The sequence below is a fragment of the Mya arenaria genome, chromosome 12, assembly GCF_026914265.1.
Source record: "Mya arenaria isolate MELC-2E11 chromosome 12, ASM2691426v1".
NCBI lineage: Eukaryota > Metazoa > Mollusca > Bivalvia > Myida > Myidae > Mya > Mya arenaria.
In genome coordinates, this window is record NC_069133.1 from 256,741 (window position 1) to 274,634 (window position 17,894).

Here is a 17,894-nt window from a genome sequence, read left to right on the forward strand (position 1 = left end):
CAGTAGCAGATTGTGTAATAGAGACATCCAATAGTTGCTTTCTATCTGAAAGATATGATTAAAACCATCTCAAAATGTAATCAACAAGTCGTGCTGATCTATGCTTCAAAAGAAGGATTGAGTGGTCCACTGTATCGAAAGCCTTTATGAGGTCTAAAAGAATCATACCTACTTCGTGTCCTTTGTTTATCTCCATCCTTAAGAAATATGTTAAAGATGCACTATTTACTCCCAAATAAGATTCACCATAATAAAAACGATTGTTTTAATATACTAGAAAGTTGGATAAATGTCGAAAACAATGGTTCTTATGAAGGATAACGATTTTAATTTGAAAGAAATGTACAGAAAACACGGTATTTCTAACTTATGAAACTAAAGTAGATCACAATAAATATTTTAGTATTTACCAATCATTTATTTTTTATGCATTTTCAGCTTTTCAGCTACACGGATCCATTCTTGTTATCAGTAATTAGTGTTTTCAATAATTGCATTATTAAGTAAGTTGTTAAAAAAATCACTCAAAATTTATGTTTGTTATACACTTGTATTCATTGATTTTGGATAACAGTGTCACTTTAAATGTATCTGTTGAAAAGCCACTTCTCAACACGGACTGAATTTTATACAATATATTGTTTACCTTGAAGTATGATTCAACTTGGTCATATACAACCCTTTCATCATCTTTGATTCAATACTTAGAATAGAAACCGGGCGGTAGTTACCAACATACGTTGTGTCATTTCTTTAACATATTGGAACTACTCAGACTGATTTTAGATCATCTTGATTATCGTAAACACCCAGAAAATTGAACAAAATTCATCAATGCATAAATAAAAAAAAGATCATATGTGAAGAAAAAAAAAGAAAAGAAAAAAAATTCCTTAACAAAAACACAAAGATATATTATGGCTTTTCGAAAAAGGTTTTGATAAAACATTATGTTAACAAAAAAACGCACAAAAATATCAGCTGTCGCAGTAAACTTATGACCGAAAAAACTGGGTTTCAGATACCATTAATAACAACCTATATCTACACCGATAGTTCATTATTTCATTCAATAATTGAAATCACTTTTAAACGTAAATTTGAAACACTTATGGCAACATTTCATTTAAGATATGATAAATTAACACGTCCTAAAGTGTTGATTTATATTTAGCGGGACCCGCTGACACAATACAAACGATCTGAATATATCCAAAGGTGTTGCGTTCATCGGATGATAACGGCAATTGTCGAAAGGCAGTTCATTTAAAGAATGGAAGCTGATGTGTAAATATTCTTGTTTTATATCTATGTACAATAGTGATTGTTAACAGTATTACTCATCGCGATTCTAAGGTGTTGTTTTTAAAACAAATCGTAAAATTAGAATGTGCACAGCAGCTGGCAGATACATTGAATGAATTGCTGTGATCTTATCGAAGCCGTTGATATAATGGCACTACTTTGAAAAGTACTTGCCTTCTGGTTTTCAAGGATGAATTCCTTATTAAATTGAATATCACGTCCTTACATGATAAAGCGTTCATTCTTTTGATTTATCTAAACAATTGCAGATTTGTTTCAACTTAAAACTGCGTTTTCATTCGTTTGGTTCACTCGAAATGTTTCACAGTATAACTATTATATCACTTTATTTCTAAATTTTACTTAGGGTTACAATTTGGAAGAAGATTTAATGGCATATATATATTGTATTTTTATTTCTAATAATGTTTTCTTTGTTTATTTCCAGAGCTAGTGATATTCTTTATGAGACTTATGCTCACACAGTTTTAAACCTTTAATTTGCTAAGGCAGAATGTGTGGGATTTTTTATGGTTTCAAACAATAACTGCATTATATCTTTGATAGCTTTTTGCATAGTTTTTTTCAAGTTAACACATACATTAATGAGATTTACCCTTCATGTCTTAACTTTATTCGGGATTATTGGAATAAGAGTGAGGTTGTTCACACTAACTAGTTTTAACCTCCTGTAAATATACATTTTACTCACCGTACTGGCGGTACCTAACAAGCCTTGATAAACACTCCTAGGGTTAAATAATATATATGTAGTGTGTAGTTTGAGTTTTGTGTCGTTGTTCTATCATTCTGGTTTGTCATTGTTTACTATTGTGTTCTTTGTCATTGGCGTTGACCCTGTGTCATTAAACGGGGTTTAGGTTTAAACTTCCGACTACTGGACATGTTTCTGTAGTTTTGTCATATAAATATTGACCAAGACACGAACAATCTGAGTTTGTGTTATGTTTTGAATTCAAATAAATACGCATATTTGACACCTGGTTAAAAAGATTGAATGGCCTTCTTGGCTCTAAAGCTATAACACAACACACAATTTTAACACTTAGAATGCTCGAACTCATATTAATCGATGGTGTAGGAACTAGGAAATTCGTATACTAACTCATGTTTCAGCGTTCGTGCGCTTTTTGTCATATATTAAAACATTTAGCATGCACAACAGAAACACTTTACCAACCTTTACATCTTTTTGATCTATGTAAAACTTAGAAAAAAAAATAGAGCGCGAAACAGATCTAGTAAAAAAAAAAACCATCTGCTGAATAACTACATATATGCATAAATACCTCCTTTCTATCCGTTCTACCCTTCTCCATTATTATCTTCTTACTCAAGATTCTTTAAACACTTAAACATTGGAAGCTTAAATAACTGCTACCTGTTCTGGCAGTCACCTATATAGACCCTTTTCTACAACATTTTTTTGCATGCTGTATCATTCATACACCATTACTTAAAAAACAAATATTATGTAATACAAATAACAAGTACACTTTATAAATCTCTCAATGATATGTATATATATGTTTGCAATGAGCTGTGTTGTATACTATTTGTTAATATTGAATAATAATAAAGAAAAGAAAAGAAAAAGTTATTACAAATGACAATATTTAAAGACACATCATGGGTCCGTCCCTAAATTATATATGTATATAAGGTCAGCTATTGATCGAACTATCAGGATTAATTGCTACATCTATGTTATATGATTCATCGTCAAGCGGAATCACACTTGTTGGGACGCACGATTGTTGTTTCAAATTTTGCTTTAATTTGCTCATATCTAATGACATATTCAGTGGTTTTCGTGCCCATTCGTGGATTTCGATACCCGCTGAAGTTATGATGTTTTTGCATAAAATCCTATTCTTTATCATATAAGGCAATACTAAATATTCTGAGCCTTCAATGTCCATCTTCATAAAAACTGCTTTTGATTTCAAAGGATTTATTGTTTCCACGATAAATGTCACTATATCCACTGTGTGTACCTTATACATTGTCATTTTGGCCTTATTGTTGATGGCTTTATCTAAAATTCCAGCTCCCCAATCCAAATTAAAATTCGTTTCCGAAAAAATTGTCACTATGGCATTGTCCCTATCTGAAACAGCAAGGTTGTAGAAATTCACTTGGAAGCCTTTGTTTTTGTACGACTCTTCAATAAATTTTAGTCTCTTCATATGTCTCGGGTTCGCTTCGAAGCCAAATGCACAGGCATATTTTTGCCTTTCGGAGATGTTTCCAAAAACTTGGTCGAATACGGGGATAATTGAAGCGTTTGGATAAAGATTTGGTTCAAATAATTTCCGAACTTGCACACCTTTACTTGAACCCAAATCCAGAAAGACATACCGACACTCGCGCACTGCATTATCATATATTCGATTACTTTTTTGAGTTAACATGGATTTTCCAAGTCGTCCATAATAAATGTAATTATATTTGAAATTAATTGAGATTATGAGTAAACCGAGAACACAAAATACGACAATCGTTTTACCAATAGATTTCATACCTGTTGTTTTACAAATATCACTAAAATGCACGAATATTTACAATTCTTTAGATTCAAGTTGTTTCTTTATATAATGTATACAGCCCGATGTTTACAGAAACATGATATCACGGTATCTTATCGGCTCGGCTGACGCGAAAATGGTATCCTTTACGAAACAATGATATTTAGGTAGGGTTAAGGGTTCACATTATACTTCCTAAACTATTCATATTTACATTCTGCATAAAAGTGGAAATTGCCGACAGAGAAGATCTGACGTTGAAAAGTATCATCACTTAAATTGTTTTTATTTCTATTTTAGTCTTGGTTCGAGTTATTTGTTAAACTGTGTACATTGTATATATTATCAGTTTGACATGTTTTTTCATTTGTTTTATAACCGATTTCATACAAGGATGCATTTGAAAGCCCTTTCATGTTCAGTAAACAGGAAACACAATACGATGCTTTTGTTTCATATATTAACTCTTGATATATCCGGGTTCGATTTTATTTTGGTAACCGTGGTGATATGCGAATTAATCAATGTACAAAACAAAAAAAGAAAACACACAGTAATTTGCTAAAGATACATTAGGAGAAATAGTTTGACTTATATGGAAGTTAATACTTACATCAATAGGCAAACTGGACGGCACGTGTAACCGGTTCCACAATCAGGAATACCATCAATACATATTCTAAACGTATTTATTATGTTTAAGTACACTTAAAAAGTTTTTTCTCCCTTTTTTGTTCTGAAATTCACACTTGAATTCATCTATCAAATAAAACGACTTAAAATAAAACTTAAAATGCGTTATACTAATGGTCTACGTATTCAAAATATTTAAACACAAGCTTGTCCTTTAAAACACTATATTTTCCTTCGACACACTATAATGCCATTTAAAACATTGCCTATAGACGGTTAACTGACCGTTCCTGCGCGGTTATCCCATCAGTTATCGGTCAAGCTACTTTGGTGCGTGAGTGCTCTTTTGTGGTGTTCGTGTATACGGTGTTTATACCTTTATACGTTTGTGTCTCTAGATCATTGTTGTTTGGGCCCGTGCCTTGATTTATTATTGAACTTTCGGCAACTGGGCTTTTACCTGTAGCTTTCATTGTATTGTATTTATAGAACGATTATAATGGCAACAAATGCATACATAAAGACTTACTTCATAACTTATATAATTTACTCTTAACCTATTAAAATATTTGCAGGTTTACAATCTCTGATATAAATATTTATGCGAAAAGCTACATAAACAAGCTCAGTAGCAAAGAGTTTAAACATAAACCCGGTTTAATGACACTGGGTAAACGCCAAAGACATAGGACATAAAGTCACAAATAAGGAACATGGAAGAACAGCACAAAACTCCACAAGCAGCACAGTGCATACATACATATATATATATATATAAAACTAAGTATGTTTATCAAGGATTGTTAGGTACCGTCTTGGAACGGTCAGTAAAATGTAAACTAACTTGGGGTTTAAACCAGTTTAATTGCACAAACCTCACTCTTATCCCAACAATCCTAAATAAAGATAAAACACAAAAGGTAAATCTTATCAAAGTATGCATTAACTTGAGGAAACTTAACAATAAATAAATAAATAATAAACTTATAGGTAAACCCCAAGTACTTCTATGATTATAGATCCCAACTCTATCTTCAGACGGAGGAATACAATTCAGAGCACCTAATGTAAAAACTTTTCAAAGATACGCTGCAGTCATTGTTTGAAACACACAGTCTGCCTTATACAATTGAAGGTGTAAAAGTGTGTGTAAATAAAGTTTCATAAAAAAAATCATCTTTGTACTAAAACTTGAAAGAAATAAAGAAAAAAAATATTAAAAATAAAAGCGATAAGTATTAGCTAATCTTTCCTTCCAAATGATTTGAAAATGTAAAATATTTGAAGAAAATGAAGTCACATGCCAAAACACTCAGAGTGAGCCAAAAAACGTTTTAGCCAAAAAAGGTTCTAAAGATAACATGAATTAGCAAAATCTTCATAAAATCAAAGTACTGAAAGCTAAGTTGTGTAATGATGCTATTTTCAACCCTATATTTTGTTTCAGAAATTCATCTTTAAAATCTAGAAGGCAAGTGCTCTTCAAAATATTGCCTTTATTTCCACGGTTAAAATAAAATCCAAGTAATTCATTGAGTCTATCTACCCAACTACCTGCTGGAAACATTTTAATTTTACGAATTTTCTTTATAACATCAACATAAAAATCGGGATGAGCAATACTTCTAGCAATCAGCGATTTAAGACTACTATTGTACTTTGATATGAGATTATAATGACCAATTTTGAGAAAGTGTACCTTAATTTATAATATCTGAAACCCTGTTTTTACGTCATAAGTTTACTGCGAGAGCTGACTTTTTTTAAAACCGTACATTCTATAACAAATCTTATCAACTGTGCAATAAAAACACCATATGATGGTGAACTAGGAACATCTCCATCTAAAGAAGGGTAATTCATTATTTTAAAATTAAAATCATCATGTGTATCATAAAGATTGATACTCAATTTATATGCCTTAACTTCGAGTTGCAGATCTAAATAGGATGTTTTTAAAACGGATGTTAAGTTGCAATTGTGACGGGTATACCGATTGAATACTATCTGTAAACACAGGAGTATTTAAACTTTTTCATCAATATATCTAAAAGTGCTATTCAATTAATCAACAAGAGCGAATCTCCAGACTTTGATAATTTCAACAAATATTTACTTTCATAGCAGTATAAAATGAAGTCTGCAAGTCAAGGTATAATTGGCACCCATTGGAATTCCAATTGTTTGCTTAAATAAACATTTACCGAAATTTAGATAAGAATTAGTTAGTACAAAATTTAAAACTTCAATGACATCTGTGCATGCCCAATAGATATATTTATCTGTGCGATCATTAGTAAAAAAGCTTTTTTTTTAAATTAACTGCCATGTAAGTAGTTTGTTTCCCTCGCAAAAGCTTTTTCGATCAGAGGAGTCCATTTGTTTGTAACTAAAGATTGTGGAATAGATGTATAGAGCGTTTAAAGGTATTAAGCATTGAGACCTTATACCGTCTATTTTCAAAATCATTAACTAAATCTAAAGAATCATTGATAGACCAAAAAAGATTAATTCCAGAAAACTTTGCTACATTTTTTTTTCACATGAAAATTAAATGCAGTTAAGCATGATGTTAGTAAAATTGAAACTTGATTAGTTGAACAAGAAATGGAAACAACAATAAATCGTGATTTATACGGATTTTATGCAATTTAGGCAATCAGTGTATATTATGAATGTTTTCATGATCATCATTTAACAGAACTTGAAATTTAGCATTAGAATAAAGATGATTTTAATAACAATTTCTTCATCGAGTTGGCTATGAATGTAAGTTTGACAATATTATAACTCTTCAATAATAATATTAGCATAATGTAAACGTCAAACTATGATTACATTAATAGCTGCTTTTTCAGCTGGTACAAGTAGATTTTGATAGCCATGATCAGCTTTGGAGTTATCGAAATAGACTTTGGGGGAAGGGCCAATGGATTATTGGTGAAAAACTCTATTTTCTTATCTATTAGGTACAATATTCTATTCATCCACGGCATTAAGGCATTACGTTCGACCCCTTCTCTTTAACACCAGCTTTTACTCTATTTGGATTAGTGTCAATTCTAATTCACATGTATGGAAATTAATTTCCGATACTTAACGGGGTAATGGACATTTATCTAGCAGTTTTCTAGGGAGATTGTTATTAATAAACTACAAATATCCTGTAGAAATATGTCTAGCATGGTCAAAGTGGTACCCTGAATCAATTCAATCTCACGAAGAAAGTGTATGTGCAGAAATGTCATCTTCTGCTACTACTTTATTATATTTAATATGGAATTTCAAAAAGGCTTTTTATATAACATATTATTTGCACTTTCTTATAAGTACTGCAAAAAACAAATTTCTACATTTTTATTCCTGAATAAACGACTTAAATTGAGGATGTATATACCCTTGTTACTAAAAGAAAGTTTAATACGATTTTTTACGTGTATCACCATTCTCAATAGTAGGATGAAGGTAATGTTTTGTATAACCATTAACAACACAAGCGCATTCATACTTCAATCTGCTCTCAGAATGATATTTTCCGCTTCCCTATCCAGTAAGCGTTAAGACGTATCTGAAAGGAAACATAAAGTAGAAAGAAGTCGATATTTTCCGTTTAGTTACATAATTTACGATGATATCCGGTATTTAGGACTTTGTTTAGCCGTTTTCTAAGGTGATTATCTTGAATAAAAGTAAAATCTCCTATAACAATATGTCCAACAGGGTCGAAGAGTATTGTGAAATACATTTTTGTACATTTCTATTCTTAAAAAAATATTTAGATTGAAAAAATCTATACTCTTGTTGCTAGAAGTAATAAGAGTACAGCCGACAGTGTATACATTCTTCATCTGTTGATTCAAAATGTAATAAATAGTAAAAACAAACTGTACTGTGCATTTATAGACTATGAAAAGGCTTTTGATACTGTAATACACGATGCGTTATGGATCAAGTTAGTTCAGTCAGGTATTAGTTCCAAAATGATAAATATGATTAGGTCAATCTACAAAAATGTTAAGTCCTGTATTAAAAACTTTAGCAGTATGCCATTTTCTGAATATTTCGATATTACACTTGGTGTAAAACAGGGGGAACCTCTTTCCCCACTATTATTTATTTTGTTTATAAATGACGTAAAGGACTCACTTAATCTTACAGATATGACTGAGAGACTTAAATATGTTGTCAATCTTTATGCTGTTATTCGCCGATGATATTGCTCTCTTCACAACAAACCCTGTTAGCTTACAACACCAATAAGACTCTGTTTATGAGTATTGGTGTAAATGGGGACTGAAAGTTAACACTAATAAAACTAAAATATGTATATTTGAAAGTAGGAAAACTGTTAACAACTTTAGATGGTGTATAAACGATGAAGCTATTGAGGTAGTTGATAATTTTTGTTACCTAGGAATTAATTTTACTCATACTGGTAATATGCGCAATGCTGTCTAAATGTTACGTGAACATGCTCTAAAGGCATATAATCATTTACTTTCCATATTTAGGGTACCACTTGATGTTAAAACAAAACTTTCTTTGTTTGATTCTCTTGTTGTACCAATATTATTGTATGGTTCCGAAGTATGGGGTATATACGATTTTAAAGAGATAGACTTAATACATATGCAATTCTGTAAGAAAGTACTTGGTGTTAAATCACAAATATCTAATGTTGCAGTTTTAGGGGAACTTGGACGGTTTCCCTTATCATTGTTATGTAAGGAACGAGCTTTAAAGTACTGGCTTAAAATAATGAAAACTCCAGATTCGCTTATGCATTTAATCCTTCTTAAACAAAGAGACATCGGTATACATAACCCACGTAACAATATTGTATGGCAAGCCTCATTAGTTAAATATATATATAGTCTTTGTCTTGGTAATATTGTTAACGTTTTCAATCCTGAAAACACTGCGTACTATCTTCATTTATTAACTCAAAGAATAAGAGATCAGTATCTTCAGACATGGCATGAGGCTTTATCAAATCAAACAAAAATGCATTATTATTGTATGTTCAAAACGGATTTTATTTACGAAGATTATCTCATTTTCGTTAAAAGTGATAAATATAGAAAATAATTGTCTAAATTCAGACTCTCTGCCCATTGTCTAGAGATAGAAACTGGTAGATATACAAATAGCGTTAGGGAAAATAGAACTTGTAAGTTATGTACTCAGAACACTGTAGAATCAGAATACCATCTTATGTTATGCTGTAAGTTTTATGAACATCTTAGAAATAAATATTGTATCAAATCAACCTGGCCGACACTGGCAAAATTTAAGTACCTTATGGGTAGTAAAAATAAGAAAACTGTTAACAACATCGCGAAATGTGTACCATGCTATGCAACTTACAGAAGATGGATTAAAGCATTAGCTGCTTCTCAGAGAAAATCATCTGTACAGTCAACATATTTGGTTTAAATATATTCTATGTTTTCATTGATATTTTATATATAGTACGTAAAGACTAATTTACTAAGCATACTAGCACATAATATATACTTTACACTTGTTACTGTCACAATTTACAGTATCATTATCATAACTTTGTATTATAATTTAAATTATTGCTAAGAATAAATTTATTTATGATACTTTCAGGGGATATAACTCGTTACGTAGTAAATTATTAGTACCGAGTTTACAATTTTGATAGTATTATTTAACCGTCTCATCTTGCGGATAACACAACGCAATAATTTCACAGATAACTTATGCTAACCTGAATTACGCAGTATTTTCATAAGCTTTTTATTTTCAAGTTAATTCCCAATTGAGGGTCTTCAGTGTTAATTTTTTGATCGATTTCATATGATGAATAACCTTTTATGGATATACGCATTTGGGCAGTCTCCACCCGCTACGAACATGTTTTTTTTCAGTTCTTTGGGTGTTTACGTAACATAAGACAAGTTTCGGATGTAAACAAAGACACTGGATGAACTTATTTTGAACGATCCCTTCGTTAATGGACTTTATCATTTCCTCCCCGAGGATGCTAGTTCGCAGGAAGATGTTTATCGTTTGACTCATGGTCAGCTATCGGACTGTTTAGACCCAATAGTGGACGATTCACAGTCTGCCGTGTTATCTGCAACTCTGAAAGGAAATTATCTCTATATTATCATGATGATTGGAGAAAACGGCGTGGTCAGTGCAAAAAGATTAGTGGATCCCCAATTGTGTTGTGCATGTTTGCCTTGGTATCGCTATGGGCAACCCGCTTCCATCTACAAGGAATTTTTATTCCACAGCTACTTCCTCAATGAGACACAAGGAACATTAGTGTCGTGAGATTCAACAAGGTTCAGGTTTATTGCATCGAGCCCTGAAAACTAAATGTGGATCTCAGGACTGTTTTCATTACTGGTCTTGGAAATTGCTACAACTGTCGGACTCCCCCCCCCCTCCCACCCCAATGTTATCTGCCTGGACAATATACTTTTCAACGCCAGAGGACTCATGTTTTTATTCCACGGCACTCTTAGGAGCTGTTATTCGGTGTTAGAGACTACATTAACTTTGTCCATTGCTCAACTCCTGCCGAATTTCTCCATACACAGAGAGACTTTGACAATTAATTTGAATTTGTTTGAGCATAGTAATATTGTTTTTGTTTTTTTGTTGTTTTTAATTTATATTAAATTTTTCAGTGCACAGTATGCACATTCATTTATAACCGATTTCCATCAACCTTAAAAGTTTCTGATCATGAATTACATTCAATGCTTTCACAATCATAAATTACTTCCTGCCATATATATTTCTCATTCGGTGCAGGGGCCAATCTGATTTTGGTACGATCAGGATAGGGTACGAATGTCACATTCCTTGATTAAAAAATTATCAGGAGATATTCTATTAAAATTGTTCTGACAAAATGGCGTTTCTGGCAACGTAATTTATTGAGGACAATATCGTAAGTGAACTCTTCATAAAGCAAGAAATATTTATATTGCAATTACAAAAAAAAATGTTTAGAATGAATTAGCTTGTTCGTACAATACTTACATGTATATCAATTATGTTTTACTTAATTCATGCTTGACACGATTTTTAATAATTATGCAAACTTGTGTCGTTTGATCAGGGTCTTCTCAATGTACATTCTGATTGGTTGACTATCATTATATCGGATGGGACAATGGCCAAATACTCTCTTATTGACTGATTTGCAAGTGCAAATATTGTCGGCAAGTCAATGTCACTTGATGTGACATATAGATGAAGTCAGGGAATTTTAGCCGACCACTTTGCCAAAGTCAGCTCTTCGCGAGAGCCTTGGTACATATATATATATTTATTTATATCTACCACTATTTTCATATATATTGCTACATATTTGGCTATGGAGCTGATTGTCCTATTACTCTAAGAGCAGTTCGGCTTTTCATTCCTATTGTTGTAATACTTTAGTTAGGAGTAAGGATTTTGGGTGCCGATTGTTGTTTTACTCTATGTTGGAGTGAAACTATTGCAACTTATTCTTGTTATTCTCTAATGTGTCCAGTACGGTTTTTGGAGTTGATTATTATATTCTGTTGTAGAGTGCAGTTATTAGAGACTATTGTTGAATTATTCATAATAATTTGTGGGATGTGGCTATAAGGGTCAATTGTTGTATAACTCTATTGTAGAGAATGGCTGTTGTGGCTTATTGTTGTTTCACTCTATTGTAGTGTACGGCTATTTGAGCCTTTTGTAGTATTACTCTTTTATATAGTTCGGCTATTTGGGCCGATTGTTGTATAACTCTTTTTTTGCGGAGTAAGGCTTTTGGAGCCGATATTTGTGTACCTCTTTTTGTAGGAAACAGTTATTGGGGCTGATTGTTGTATTACTCTTTTGTAGGGTACGGCTATTGGGGCTTATTGTTATATAACTCTATTGTGGAATTCGGCTATTGGGGCCAATTGTTGTTTACTCTATTGTGGAGTACGGCTTCTTGGGGACCTTCTGTTGGTTTACTCTATTGTGGAGTTCGGCTATTTGAGCCTATTGTTATATTACTGTATTGTGGAGAATGGCTATAGCGGCCTTATGTTATATTACTCTATGGTGGAGTTCGGCTCTTGGGGCTTATTGGTATATAACTCTATTGTGGAGTACATATGGGGCCTATTGTTATATAACTCTATTGTAGAGTTCGGCTATTGGGGCCTATTGTTATATAACTCTATTGTAGAGTTCGGCTATTGGGGCCTATTGTTATATAACTCTATTGTAGAGTATGGCTATTGGGGCCTATTGTTATATAACTCTATTGTGGAGTGTGACAATTGGGGCTTATTGTTATATAACTCTATTTTGGAGTATGGCTATTGGGGCCTATTGTTAAATAACTCTATTGTAAAGTTCGGCTATTGGGGCCTATTGTTAGATAACTCTATTGTTGAGTTGTATTGTATAGTTCGGCTATTGGGGCCTATTGTTGTTTTACTCTTGTGGAATACAGCTATTCGGGGCCTTTTGTTATTTTACTCTATTGTGGAGTACGGCTCTTGGAGCCTATTGTTTTTAACTCTATTGTAAAGTGACTATTGGGGTCGATTGTTGTTTTACTCTATTTGTGAGTTTTGCTTTTGGGACATATTGTTATTATAAATTACTCTATTGTTGAGTGACCTTTTGGAGCATATTGTTATATTACTCTATTGTAGACTGCGGCTATTGGAGCCTTTTGTTATATTTCTCTTTTATGGAATGTGTGTGTTTGCCCTTAGTTGTTTAACTCTTTTGTGGAGTAGAGCTATTTGGGCCTTTTTGTTGTATTACTCTATGGTGGAGTACAGCTATTGATGCCTAATTTTAGATTACCTCGATTGTGGAGTGCGACTTTTTGGGCCGATTACTATTTTACTGTCTTGTTGAGTAAAGCTATTGCGGCTGATGGTTGTATTACTCTATTGCTGAGTACCGAGCATATCGCCCGAGGCATATTGCGTTTTCCCCTATTTAAACTCTCTATTTTTTAATATGTTATTATCCTCCAATTATTAAAATCCTTTATTTAAAATAAATTCTTCTGCTGTGTAAATGTATTTAAATCAATTACAACAAATGTCATCTCGTCAAGTTACATTATGGTGTGTTATTATTTTTGGTATTCAAATTAATTAAGATTGCAATATTTTACAAACATTTGAATTATGACAACCTAAAAAGCCCGTAACTTTATGCTTTCGTCGTCATACATGTTCCAAAAAGCATTTAAACAAATATAAACATCGTGAATGAATCAAGCTGATTACATTAAATACAAATTTGCTAAAAGTATCAAATTACACGTAATTCAAGCTCTTTATTTTATATTGAATGTATGCCATTTAGATTCAAGTTACAGAAGGGTCACCGATGAAACAGATTTAATCGTTATCATGAGTACTTGACAAGATGCCTTTCTTCCATAATGAGTGTACGCTATAAAGTTTCAAGTTATAGCAGAGTTGGCGATGAAACATAGTTAATTTCTGGATATCAAGTGTGTTTTGGATGACAAAGAACAAAGTTGCTCCCGGCTACATTCATTAATTTGCAAAATATGTATACAACTTAGGGAATAAGATTTAAAATTGATTAAAGCCTTTAAAAATGGTAAAAGTTTATACTTCAATGTCGTCAAAATGTTTATGTCGACATAATAATTCTGTTAGTGATTGTATTCACCATTTTATAGCTGTAATAAAAGCCAGGGTTGTTCTGTCACAAATTGTTCTGGTATATTTTCAAGCTATAATTTCCCAACTATTGTCATCTGTTGGTCCTCATATAGGTACGACATATATTGAATTTTGTGACATTTTTCGACCTCTGAGTGATGATTTAGTACTCGAAATGTTTGCGGCCCTTTTCCCTTTTTCAAAATGTAAAGTCAACTACTAAGTATTTATTTTCATTGAAATGTGTGATTTTATTCACAAACGTAACACTTTTCGAATAACAATTTGATTTTATAGTTGAGAGATTATGTGCTCCCAAATCATTCAATACACGAGCGTTTACGCATTACAGTAAATTTGAGCTGTAAACTATCCATTTCTTTAAGGAAATGGATTTGTTTAGAAATGTCTTTCTCTAATATTCATATTGTTTATGCAATCGAAATTGATGAGTTTACACGTTCAGTATGATATGCCAATACAAATTAATAAACTCGTGATGACTTTGGTTCTTGACATCATTGCAAAAATGCCTTTTGTACCTGCAATGGAATTAAACATAGTGAGAAAAACACACATTATATGTTGTAAACACATTTGCTTTCAGTATCAAATTTCAAGAAGTATTAGAGAACATTTAACACGAAGCTTTATATTTTTTTCCGGTGCAACACAAAGTGTGCCTTTAAACAATCTATACATCGAAATTGCCTATAACCACTAAGGGGCAGAATAAGCGAACACAAGCTCATCCTATTTTACATGATAATTATTTAAATGTCTCCGCACCATTTGTTGTCAATGATTCCCTTTCTTGTTGGAAAACTACCACCTATCATCTTCGTAACTCGAGAAATATCCGCTACATCATATGCCGATCTCAGCTACAGCTTACTGCTAACTATTTCTTCGTGAAATGCTCTACGTGACAAAACTCGATCAGCCCTATTCCTTCCAGCTTTCAAACCCAATCTGAACAAAACCTACCTAACTTTTCCTCAAATTTATTACGAAAAATATCGAAAGTCGAGTTTGCACCATGTTAGGTTACGCATGCATTTAGCTCGCTTAAGTAGCACTTGTTCCCTAAAAATGATGTAGATAATCCATCCCAGCAAACACATGACGTTGGATCAACGTCGGATATAGGTTGGATTTAGGTCGCGACGTCCTTATCTTAAAATAGACGCGCGCAATTTTGAACCCATTTCGATTAGCCATATTGCTCATGAGGTGTACGAATATTGACGAGAGAGAAAGAGTCAATTACTCCTCTAGAGACTCGACGGTTCATATTTTAAATAATACAACAAGGTTAGTTGATACAATGCATGTTTAACGGTTTATAGCAATAATTTTCTGGTGTTTTACAAGGTTGTTTCAATGAAATGTTAGCATACATGTAATTTAACCCGATTCACCCTCAATTGGAATCGCGCCGATTTGTACTTTTTTGTATGAAAAAAAGCAATGTTAATTGTTGTCTTAAATAATATCTGAAAATACTAGTATTTTCTGTGTAATTTTGATCTTTGATCAGGATCAGAAAGGCCCATATTATTTACAATTGTTATTGTTAAATTCACTGTCATCCAGCAAACTTCTATATATTGTTATTAAATTCATATTATTCTGTACCCCTTTTTGACAGGTTTATGATGGATGATGTAATGCCTTGCTTTACCATGAAGGGAAAAAGGAGAAAATGACTTTCCAAAAGCAGTTTTTCAAGGTGTTCAAGGTAATACTAGCCAAGTCAAATCGGCTTCTTGACAGCAATCATTTAATTATGTTATTATTAAAGTGAGTACCAGGTATAGTCTTATGCATTCACCTCTTATAAAAATGGCACTAGTGCCCGCTCAAGGAAAACAAAGCAATTATTCACTGAAAATAATTTCATACGCGATAGCTTTGATCCCAGATTCTAGTCACTGAAATAAGTATAGCAATTAAAAGATAGTGAAAAAATACAGCAAATATTGTACCAAAACTGGAGCAATTTTGCTGTGTGGAATTTGATATCAAAACTATATTTTCAGCAGTTTCAAGTCATTATTATTTTATTTGACAAGATTGTTATGTATTTAGCAAGTGTCACTGTTTTTACTGCTACTGAACATGAGGTTGATGGGTCAATTGGATCCTGTCTAAAGAACGCTCCAGACAGAAAAGGAGGTGGAGGACGACGAACTGTTTACACAAGTTAATTAACCTACATCGCTAAACTTATAAACTTACCATGTGTCTTTTAATTTAATGTGCCTTTATCAGTTAACACTTTAGTGTCTGTAGAGATTTGTTGTGAAAATAAAACGTGTACATTCTCTGAGTTGTTTGCTAATGAATGTAGATAAATGTTCTTCCAACGTCGTAATTCCGATGTCTAAAAAACTGATTATCAACCAATATACAACGTCTATCCAACGTCGGTGTCTGACGTTGTTACAACGTCATTCCAACGTCAATTGTTTGCTGGGATGTTGCTAGTGCTGGCAAATTGAATACACATAGCACTTTTCTTCTTTTGCCCACTTTACCAAGATTACACAGCAAGTTCACTTGACAAGTTGCCCATCCCCAGACCAATCTCACTGTAACATTATAATCAATTTGATTAATAACACTTTGTTCATTGAGATGGCTAGGAACGTAAGTTCTAGAAAATTATAACACTTGACAGTATTAACATAATATAAACGTCTCATATATCGCACTAGTTACAGATTTGACAACTAAATGATTTGCAATGCTTTCTCAAAACGATTGCTCATACATAGTTTTAATTTATATTACATTGTTTTTCGCAAAATCATATATAATTGTCATAACAATGTTCGTGTTGTTCACATATGTCATCTAATTCATTAACTGGTTGTCCACTATTCAATGGATTACCTGGTATTCAGTACCTGGGAGTGTGTATCCTTTTTGTGGAAGAAATGGCAACATTATCCAATGAATGTCTATTTTACATCTTTAGTATCACCTTTATGACTGCATTTATCATTCATTCTAATCACACTTAGTTTAAGTTATTTACAAAAAGCATATGTAGACTTTTACATCAATATGTTATTTTTTGTAAATACACACTTAGCATTGATTGGATAACCTTATTTCTCTTTGATGCAATTTCCTTCATTATATATTATCAACATATTTTTGAACGTTGTTGCTGTTCATCCACCGGTAATTGCCCACAACATTAGTAATTCATCTTAATTTAATTTCCCTTTTTAATTATATGTGGTCTTTTATTTCAGACAGTTTTTAATACTTTGATTAATTTTAGAAAGTCAATTTATTCATCAGGATAATTGTATATTTTGTTTCGCATCCTCCTTTCATTATATAAAAATGTTTTTTATTTATTTTATGTGGTTCAATCGAAGATAGTCGTGTAAGACTTTTTAACAAATCGTTGTATGTTTTTAAGTAAACATTCTTTGTATTAAATATTCATTTGTTTAAATTTGGATCGATTAAACTGTCAAGACGATTGTCTACTGTACTGTTACATGTACATGTACTGTTAGAGATTTTCCTGTTCTTCTACATAATTAACTGATTTTACCACAATCTTCTCATTTCCCAGGTAACTCTATTTCTATGTATCAGGTTGAAATAACTATTCTTACATACCACGACTAGCGCCTTGTTTAAATTAAATGTTAGGTTCTTAATTACCAAATTCTTAATTTTTTTTGCTGCAAATCTTTATTCTTTCCTT

General features: G+C 32.3%; 1 protein-coding gene across 1 annotated transcript; it reads right to left on the reverse strand.

Moving 5' to 3' along the window:
* Positions 1-1,764: 1,764 nt before the first annotated feature.
* On the reverse strand, positions 1,765-3,956 carry LOC128212256 (uncharacterized). Its single transcript, XM_052917621.1, has one exon. It carries the CDS (start codon positions 3,846-3,848, stop codon positions 2,991-2,993), a length of 858 nt encoding a protein of 285 aa, XP_052773581.1. The 5' UTR covers positions 3,849-3,956; the 3' UTR covers positions 1,765-2,990.
* Positions 3,957-17,894: the final 13,938 nt, after the last annotated feature.

Excerpts from the sequence above, each read along its gene's own strand:
- LOC128212256 (XM_052917621.1), bottom strand. The coding sequence starts at position 3,848 with ATGAAATCTATTGGTAAAACGATTGTCGTATTTTGTGTTCTCGGTTTA.